The following is a 10,000-nucleotide window of genomic DNA, read 5'->3' on the forward strand; positions in this document are numbered from 1 at the left end:
TTGCCGCCATCTTGGTTTTCAAGAGGTGACATGATGTTATACCACCAGGTGTGACACAAGCAAGGTGGAGGGAACTGAAGTCCCAACCCCCCCCCCCCCCCCCCCTCCCAATAGCAAAGCTATTGTTTAGAACCCAGATGGACCCAAGATGGCCCCTCGGTGAACATCAGAAAGATATACAGCAACACAAGAGCAGTGTTTAACCTTTAACAGGGTCTTTTCTGTTAAAGGTTAAACACTTTTCCTCGCTCACCTCTTTACATTTTGACCTCGATAACAGATTTACAATGTCGTCAAATGACATTCCAGCATTGATAAGAAGGGGGGAGGGATGGTGGAGAGACATTAGAATAGCTTTACAATGTCGTCAAATGACATTCCAGCATTGATAAGAAGGGGGGAGGGATGGTGGAGAGACATTAGAATAGCTCGGATTACTTCATAATAAGTCTTCCAACCGCTTTTCGTGAGGCTTTTACTCTGTGGAATGTGCTCCGCAAAACAATGTAGTGTGCTCTGAAAGAAGCCATAGAGTTCAGCTTTTTATTTGTAGCACTGCATGTGATAACTTGAGCTTGACTTACAAGATCATGTCTGCGCAATAGCCTGACAGAGCCCTTAGCTTTTATTTGGATTGGTTAATCAAGTGATTTATTTGCATTTTCACTAGACACGTGACGACACGCAATTTGTGGTCTGGTCCACACAGACGTTACTTCCCCACAAGGCTTGTGTGAAACTGGAAGGCCTGTTCAAAACACAGCGGGGACAACTAGGTATGTTAGGAAATCATATGAGAGTTTGTTCATCCGGTTTGTGAAACCAGTGTTGAGGTTTTTCCACACAGTGCTCCATTGTTGATGGTGAAAAATGTAGTCTCGAATGTACTTGGACGCAACTGAATGGATGATTGACCTAACAACCTACTAAGCTACCAGTTGGACTGTGCCAAGTGGTAAGCTGACCTTCCGAATACACCTGAGTGGACACTGAGAGAGAGAGTGACCATTAGCCAGTCTAACTATTAAAGGAAGGTTTCACCTCCCTTTTGACCCACGGTCAGTCTCTGGAGCTTGGCCACAATCGCCTGTTCAGGACGTTGGTAGTACAAACACACTACCAACTGCACTATCTTGTAATAACAGCAACAATGTAAATAGTGTTAACAAAGGCCCGACCAGACAGATAAGTCAGAAGGAAAAACCATCTCGCTCTATTGGGCTCCATCCTCACGGTTGCCACGGCGACTCACCTGTGGCACCCGGAGAACGGTGGTGTCGCCCATCGTCTGCTTCAGTGCCACCAGCACCCCTCCCAGGAAGGCCGCTGCCCCGTGGACGCGCACCGCAAACAGGAAGCCCAGGTCAAAGGTCGCCACGTAGGTGAGGAGGTACGAGAGTCCGGCCAGCACGCCGGCCGAGACGTTGACCACGGCGAAGAAGATCAGGAGCTCCAGCGCGCCCCACAGTGGCTCCAGCAGGCGCCCGCAGGCCATGACGGTGCCTATGCTGGCCGCCACGCCCCATATGTGCACCTCCACAACCCCGTGGGTCGCAAGGGTCCAGACCCAGAAGTTAGGAGGGAAGAGGTATCCCGGGGTCACGCCAAGGGCGTACGGGGTGTCCACAGCCCATGACAGCAGGTAGAGGAGGAGCACCACCGCACTGATGGATTTCACCACCACGCTGGTGCTGGCCAAGGCGCCCAGGAAGTGTTGTCGCGCTACGGGCAGGTAGCGATTCATTGTGTGTGTGTGTTGGGTTGATCGGAGCTTGTTTCAGAAAAAGCAGAGGAGTAGTCTTTCGTATGTCAGAGGTGAAACACTATGACGTGGTGCTAATGACGGCATCAAAGTAAAATTTCCCCTTTTGGACTTCATTAGCCTCACGGTCTTGTAGATGATCTTACTTTATCTCTCTCCAGTTTAGCCAGGGTTTGGCATTCTAAAGAGGTGAGCTATTGAGCATAACTCAACGCTAAGATGACAGCTGTGTGGTGCTACTAGCTACAAGTTCACTAAAGTGAGAATTAATCACAGGTCTAGACTTAAAAGGCAAACCCGGACATTCAAAGCTAAACAAATCCAACAACTCCCTGTGGACAGTGTCTGGCTAGCGCTGACAGCTAGTTAGCTAGCTTCTGGTAGCTGTCAACACAGGAGCCCGCTGACATGCAGTGGTAAAATGGGTTCAGTGTTGCTTTGGCTTTTTAGTTTATAACGCCACTGGTCATCGACCAAAGTAAATGACCAATACTCAAGTAATCCTGTGGCGTTATCTCGGCCCGAAGTCCACCGGTGGAGCCCGAGGGTTTCCAGAAGCTAGCAACAGGCCTTCAAAACAATGTATCAGCGTCTCGGGAAATCCTTACAGTCATCATACGACGAATTGGTATCTCGTCAACAGATCGCGTTTACGTTGTCGAGATTCTTGTTTTTTTGATAGGCGATCGCGGGAATCCAAAATTGTTCATATCTTCTCCTGTGGCACTGTTTGAGAAATCGCACGCCACTGAACACAAACTCACTTGCGCTATCTGCCACCGTCATCAACAATCAGGTGGCCAAACCCCGTCGAGTCACGCAGGGCTGTCTGCACCTGTGCATGCTGGGAAACGTAGTTTTAGGACCACGTCCCGTTGATTTCACTCATGTGTAAAATATCAGAACATTTAATAATATTAATATGGATATAATATATTGTTATGGAATAACAAGGATTTCCCCATTTTTGGCTTGGTTTGTTTATTCATATGATTTTCAACGTTTGTGTTTATTAGGTGTATGAACCATTGATGGTGTTTAACACTTAAAAAAGTCATCGTTATAGGCAAATTTGTTAGAGAGGTCTACTGGACTCTCATCCCAATCCCATGTCGAAAAAATATGATTTCAAATCTCGCACACAAATTTCTTCTCAGGCATGCCGATTTTATTGCAACCACGATTATTTCAAACTTAATTTACATAACATGTGATTCAGAAAATAGACAAATAACCTTTGACCCGACAACATTGCAGAACAACACAACATCAAGATGATAGAGGTATCAGATAGACACATCACATTCAAACAAACATATTGCATCAAATTGCATGCTATGGTACTACACTATTACAGTAGGCTGTTGTGAACGTTCAAATTTATGTAAAATGTGTAGAGCTTCTCATTTTGCCCTTTTTTGTAAAAGTTGACATTCTGTCAACATTCTGAATGTTCTGAATGTGCGCGGGCCTTTCCATTCCCTGAAATTAATTCAGGGACTACAAGTTCATAGATGCGTATATTTAGAACTCACTTCATTTTCTAAGGAGGTTTCTAACCGTTCAATAGCCTCTCTTAATCTCTAGTTGGAGAATCTCAAACCTAAAGGATTATCCTGATTCTAGATCAACACATAATGTGAATAATTGATACGGGACATATCTACAATCTTTGGACCAGACCAAGTCCACCAAGATGGGTCATGAATGTGAATGATATGGAAGTCAAAAATAGCTTACAACAGGCTTTAAATGTTAAGCTTTGCTAAAACTTGTACTGATAGGCACGCAACTCTCAACAGTCTGATGTAGTAAAAGTTGTGTGTGTGCCTGTGTTGTCTTAATCTGAATCCAAACATGATTTTTTTTTCCATGGCCAGAAATTGGAAAATATTGACCTTGGGCTATTTTTGTCATACAGAACATGCTGATGAAAAACAAGCCCAGGTTTATGGAAACTACAACATATTTCCAACTTCATTTCAAAAAGCCCTTTTATCTGTGTGTGCTTGTGTGTGTTTGTTTTGTCTAACATTTGCAGATGTAAGATACTACAACTCAAAATACCAGTACCAGTATAATTCAGAACATATTTCCTTTTATTTACAAAACCCAATCGATGTCATACACATCCATCCCTCGACTGATCATGAACATGCTATAGCAGCCTTCACACAGAGCGACTTTTACCTTCCCCAGCTTGAAATGGAATTAAGACAGCTGCAGTAGTTTCCTCCGCTGAACGGATTAATATAAATAAATACGTAAAATTCAAGTAAAAAGCTGTGAGAAAAATAACGTGTTGTTGGTTCCGTAACCACTGAGCTGGCAACCACATAGTGGTTCATCTCACTGAGAAACCTCCATGTGTATCGTATTTAGTTGAGTAGGCTGGTGCTTTATCCTTCAGCAAAGAGAATAAGGCCAACATTCAGGAAGAGACGGGGAAATGTAATACGGAAATCATAACAGGATGATCTTAAGTTTCAGTTTATCGAGCAAGTTTGTTTGCCGTGATGACATTTAATTTGTAGTTTAATTTGTTCACATGCAGTTGATTGGAGAGTATTCTTGTAAGTTGTTGATAAATCTTTTTTGCTTTAACAACATACCCAGTCAGAGTAAATTTTCCCTTGCTTATATTAGAATGGAAGGAAATGCGTGAAGACAAAAGATTATGATACTAATAGCAGTGTTATTCTGTCATCCGGCATAATTAAATTTCACTACCCTCACCAGATTAATAAGAATCTAAATGGCACCCAACCCACATGTTCAAAGAAGGTTATATTTAACTGTCAAACGTTAAAGATGCTAATGAGTGAATGAGTTTACATTCTGTTATCTGAGGTTTTGAGAAAAGGGTAGGTCCGCGAGCTCGTCACACATGCAAATAACGCCAACGAGAAATATCCAAAGCATCAACCGCAGCAATAGCAAAGAAGAGAAACAAAGTACAAAAATACAAAAAAACAAATGAATAAATATGCACTAATCATGATACAGCATGACTGCCACAAATAAATACATTTAGTAAATTCAGACATTGGGGAAAAAAGGTAAACTCACATTTCAGTACATATCTCATGAACTCTAAATTCGTTTTTCTGCTCCAACATATTTACGCTTTCAGGAAAAAGAAACAGATGTATGGGGCATGGGGGAGGACCCATAATGAACCAGGATTCTTGCAGTTTTCCCCAAGTAAGTTCACCGTTGTAGTAACTAGATATGCTTGTACCTCTAATTACTCCCAGTAACATCACAACTGCCACCATAACCCACTCTACAACATAAAACATATACATAATGCAGCGCAAACAGTATAACATGAAGGTGCACAGGAATACATACATGCGTGACTAATAAGTCACATACGTGACTTAGTTAAAAAAATTAAACAGTATTTTCCAAGCGACTTCTTTAGCTCCCCTGTGATCAGATGGTTATCGCCTGTATTCTGTTAATAACATGGTTATTTGGTCTGCAGAGTTACATGCACCTCCTTAGGCGCATTCAGATGAATTTTTTCCGGTATGACTACTTCCTTGAATATTTCACAAATTTTCACAAATTATGAGATGAGCAAGGAAATCAAAAAGTACAAACAAGAAAAACAAAACAAAACGCACAGACTGACTACACTTGACTATTAACAGATACCTGAATGAGCAGATGATGTACAGTAACACACAAGTATCTTTTTCTCGCTTTAGAACATTAAAAACATGCAACACTGTCACATAGAGCATGTCTGGGTGAAGGGTTGCAAATTCTGGATTTATTTGGGGCATGAATTGATGACTTGAGGCTTCCGTGTGTTATGCATCATTATCGGTGCTGGCTACAGCAAAATCACGGGTGAGATTTAGGCCCAATCCCATTTCTACCCCTTACCCCTTCCCCTTGTTTTGAAGGGGTAAGGGGGAGGGGTAAGGGGTAGAAATGGGATTAGGCCTCACTATGTGTTTCCCCCAGGCCTCCACATCCTCACAGTTCACATTCAGAATGATCGAGGCAGATGTCAAGGCATTGTTTTGTTGGCTGATGCCTCTGCTATCAAGGACGTAGCCACACAGATACTCCGTCCGATTTCACGGTGACCTGGCTTTCGTAATCATCATTCGGCAATAACATTTACTTTTTTTTTGAAAAATAAATTGTAAAAAAAGATTTTATAAATATACAAAATAAAGGGAAACGAAAAAATAATCGGATCTTCGCAACGTCTGACGCCTTAATAGAGGATGTGTTTTAAAAGGCCGGGCTTAAAGGCGATTAAATAGGTTTACATTCGTAATTGAAGAGTTTTAAGGAAGGCTACATGGAACCCTTAGCTTAGCCCAAAGCCCTTTTAACGGTTGTCGCTAAACATCTTGGCCACCCTCTGCCCACAAATAACACAACAATACGCCTGTCGTGGCAGTACATTCATATATGCAATCGAATGGCATTCAAAATGTACTTTGTTTTTTCAAACTGCGTTAAGGTCAAAGAAATACTGAGAATCTACACTTGACGGTCACCAAACAAAACCATGACACCATGTGTTATAGATATATCACCACTAAACGGACATAACTACAGGCTAACCACAGAACTGTTAAAGGTTTTTTAACAAATCACTACATCAGTAATCTTATAGAGCCATTTACCGAACCATCAGCACTACTGTCTTCATAGACTCAGAACTTCTAAGCTTAGCAGCACATCTAGTGGCCATTTATGGGCACTACAGGCCAACACTCAGTAGTCAGTCCAGTGATTTAGTGTGTCCCGATTTCTCCATCTCCGCAGTGATCCATTCCATCTTCAATTCCATCTTCCGTTTCGATTTTCCTTTTGTTGTGATAATCAGCATTGTGGCCAGATAGTCATTTTTAGTTCACAGCCCTCGAAGAGCAGCTGTCATTCTCCTTCTGAAGGAGCAATTTCAGCTGCCAACCCCGTGATGCCTTGCTTAAAGCATATAGGAAATCCCTCCTATTTTATAAGGGCTTCAAACCAACCGCACAATGTTTAAAGACCACGTCACGTCAAAGTCACGTGACACATGTCACTGTCCAATCACCTCGATGACATCATTATCATCATCGTCTTCGGAGCTACCCGTGGCACTAAGATTCCCGCCATTTTTAACCAGCACTGTGCCCCGACGGCTGCTGAAATGGGCGGAGGGAGAGGAGGGGGACGGGGAAGATGAGGAAGAGCTTGAGGTGCTGCCGGGAGGGTACTTGGAGAGAAAGCTTGATCCGGCCGGGCCAGGGGTGGCAGCTGAGCCGGGGAGCCCATCGGGGTGCATCGCTCCTGGGTAAAGGCTGGCCAGGGACTGGGTGTAGGACAAGGGGTAGCCTGGAGGGAGCAGCCCCGCCATGCCAGCCACGCTGGGGTTCATCATGAACGGAGGCAAGGCGCTTACACTAGAAGTGTCCATCTCCACTGACGGCGAAGAGGACACTGACGATGAGGCGCAGAAGACGCTGTCAGAGCAGGGAGTGCCTGAACCAAACTTCTCAGGGTACATCATGCGGGGTTCCCCCATTTGTCCGAGGAGATGCTGAAAGTAGGGAGGGGGAAAGGGGGAGTTTGTCCCCATGAGGAACAGGTGGCCCATGGACCCACTTAGCATGGCTGGGTTGAGGCTTAGTGGAGGGATCCCATAGCCTCCTGAGACAGGGAAACCTTGGGGAGCCAGCGAGGCTGAAGAATGCTTGTCTGGGACGGGCAGCTGGCTGGCTCGCTTATCCAGCGGCGGGGTTGTGGTCTTGCGTTTGCTGCTTGTTCTGAGGTCTTGACCCGTAGAGGCATCCATGCTAGGCTGTGCATTAGCCAAGGAGGCATTCGATTGATGGTTAAGCATGCTAACCTTGGTCGTGGCAATGACGCCATTGTTGTCGTTGGTTTTAGCTTCTTTGGCGCTAGCCAGGTTGGTGCTAGTGGACGAGGCAGAGTCTGGCGCCATCTCCTGGGGGCCTGTGGTGCCTACAGCTGGTTCGTTAGCACGGAGCCCTGGGCAAACCGCGTAGCGCTGCAGCTCACTGATGATATCCTGGCCGTCGGGCGAGACCGGGGGGACTTCCACATTACCGCAATTGTTCGATACTTCCTCTGGTGGCTTTCGGGCATCTGAGCAAAATACAAGTAGAGAAACATTATAACAATTTTGAGTAAGGGTATCTGCAGGTTTCAGAAAGTCAAATTTAAGACTTTTTAAGACCTTTTTAATACCACCTTGAATGAAATTGAAGACCTAAAACACGCGATGGCGGGGGGGATCCCGCTGTATTATAACCCAAGCATAGCATGTGTGTCACTCAATGAGACTCATTCACCTACCCATTGTCGCAGACTAGCTAGCAAGCACGCAGATAATCGTTTATATATGCAGCTAGCAAGAAAGAAGCCTCTCTACATGTCCTTCCTGAAAAGTCCCACGAGAAAAATAATGCCCTGACAAATTTAAGACCTTGAGTTACAGTATTTATATGACATTTGTAACGAATTTAAGACTTTTCAAGGCCTTAAATTTAGAAACATGGATTTAAGACTTTTTAAGGATGCGCGGACACCCTGTATAAAGTCCTCCTGGCTACAGCACACCAGGTCTCCAGTATGCAGTGATCTTATTCTAGGGCGTGACCACATGATCTCTGAACCTCTCCATTTCAAAGATCTACCTTTACCTCGGGGTGTAGAGAGGTCTTCAGCGCCCTTGATCTTGTTGGCAGCCCTGATGGCATAGATGCGACCATCGCTGGTACGGATGTACGCACCTGACAACGGGACAGAGTGAAGAACGTTAGCTTGTGTCCAGTAATACACTATCATTTTGTTGCATATTTTTGTATCCTTGCAATCAAACGCCCAGCAGCCACTCTGTATCAGTATGTATTTTTTCTTAAGTTACCTGCGTAGATTTGAGTCAATGTTACTGTTCTTTTCAATTAATATTTAAATACATGTTTCAGATGTCCAAGGCTAACCTTTGGTGCCTCTGATCACGTGAATGCTCTCCCCGGCACTGATCCGAGCCTGGACGTTTGCAGAGCTGTTGGTTCCAGGAATGACAATGTCTAAAAGAAAACAGAGCGATCGTATGAGAAGATGTACTGAACTGATCCCTAGAACTAAGCGCACTAACCAGTTCCTTACCACCAACCTCCTCCTTTAGGCAGAACACTTATCAAGTGTGCCTGCCTTGATAAGCCCTTCCGCAGGCAACTTCATAAGCTAACATGGTAAATAGGGTATAAATAAACCTGGTTTGAATGGCATGACTTTGACACAAGCGCCACAATTTACAGAAAAGCTTCTGTGTCCTTTGAAAGAATAACTATAAAAATATTACACTCACCAAAAAATATTGATAGTTTATTTCATTTTTCAATTATCTTTATATAACAATTTTTTTTTAAATCTATTTTTATTGTACATTTCACACTGACCACCTGCAATACCCTTGGCGACCACAGGTTGGGGTAGACGGGTGCACACAGTGTTTCAGCCAAGAACAACCTACCAGTGGTGGTGACGATCTTCTGTACAAACACCCCGGCCTTGTGTAGGTAGTTGATGGGGAAGCCCCCCAGGCTGCCCTCAGACGGGTCGCTGGCTGTGGTGTCAGCCGGCGCCTGGCAAGGCATTGTGGGAGTTGGAGTCGACTGGACCGTCTGCACGTTAGCCACGGGTTTCTCCTCCATGCGGGGCGGGGCGCGCCTGGGCAGGGAGTGGGGGGAGTCAGATGACGCACTACCCTACTGACTACTTAAATTTCATATCCACATTTATTATTTTCTCCCCACAGTTTTTGATTTGGTGATTGCTTTCAGGATGTTAAGAGAATTTCAACAACTATGACACATAATGCTTCAAAAATAAATCGCCTACCCTAGCTTTAATAACATGCATCCAAACCTTAATTCACTGCATGTTGCTTCAGATAAGAGTGCTTTCTTGATAAATTCATAAAATAGTCCACTATCCACCTTTTCCAACACAACAATAATAACAACCAAAGGTCTTGCTGGGACTCGGGTGGGGACGGCGACTGACCAGTTCCTCTGGCTGAAGGCCGGTATGTTAGCGAGGCTCTGGTCGCTGGCCGGGTAGTAGTGGGCGTAGGAGGGCCGGGTGTAGGGCACGGAGGAACGCTTCTCCTCCTCATAGCCCTTCCTGGCGGCCTTCTTCTCCGCCGCGCTCAGCTTTGCCTCCCTGCGGTCCATCAGGAGGGACTCATGG

At 44.7% G+C, this 10,000-nt stretch overlaps 2 protein-coding genes across 2 annotated transcripts in view; both read right to left on the bottom strand.

The window, feature by feature from the left end:
• tmem115 (transmembrane protein 115) overlaps positions 1 to 2,566 on the bottom strand; it is a 7,727-nt gene extending 5,161 nt beyond the window's left edge. Inside the window, 1 exon segment of the mRNA XM_060052421.1 lies at positions 1,253 to 2,566. Within this exon segment, the coding sequence (XP_059908404.1) occupies positions 1,253 to 1,744 (492 nt within the window). The 5' untranslated portion in view covers positions 1,745 to 2,566.
• Positions 2,567 to 4,875: 2,309 nt separating this feature from the next.
• Positions 4,876 to 10,000, bottom strand: part of LOC132457996 (helicase ARIP4-like) — a 10,391-nt gene continuing 5,266 nt past the window's right edge. The window contains exons 9-13 of the mRNA XM_060052432.1: positions 9,815 to 10,000; positions 9,282 to 9,478; positions 8,746 to 8,835; positions 8,446 to 8,535; positions 4,876 to 7,888 (exon numbers count right to left, since the gene is read on the bottom strand). The exon at positions 9,815 to 10,000 is cut by the window's right edge and continues 11 nt beyond it. Coding sequence (XP_059908415.1) covers positions 6,819 to 7,888; positions 8,446 to 8,535; positions 8,746 to 8,835; positions 9,282 to 9,478; positions 9,815 to 10,000 — 1,633 coding nt within the window. The 3' untranslated portion in view covers positions 4,876 to 6,818. The remainder of the gene's footprint in view (positions 7,889 to 8,445; positions 8,536 to 8,745; positions 8,836 to 9,281; positions 9,479 to 9,814) is intronic.

The sequence above is a fragment of the Gadus macrocephalus genome, chromosome 1 (assembly GCF_031168955.1).
Source record: "Gadus macrocephalus chromosome 1, ASM3116895v1".
NCBI classification, from domain to species: domain Eukaryota; kingdom Metazoa; phylum Chordata; class Actinopteri; order Gadiformes; family Gadidae; genus Gadus; species Gadus macrocephalus.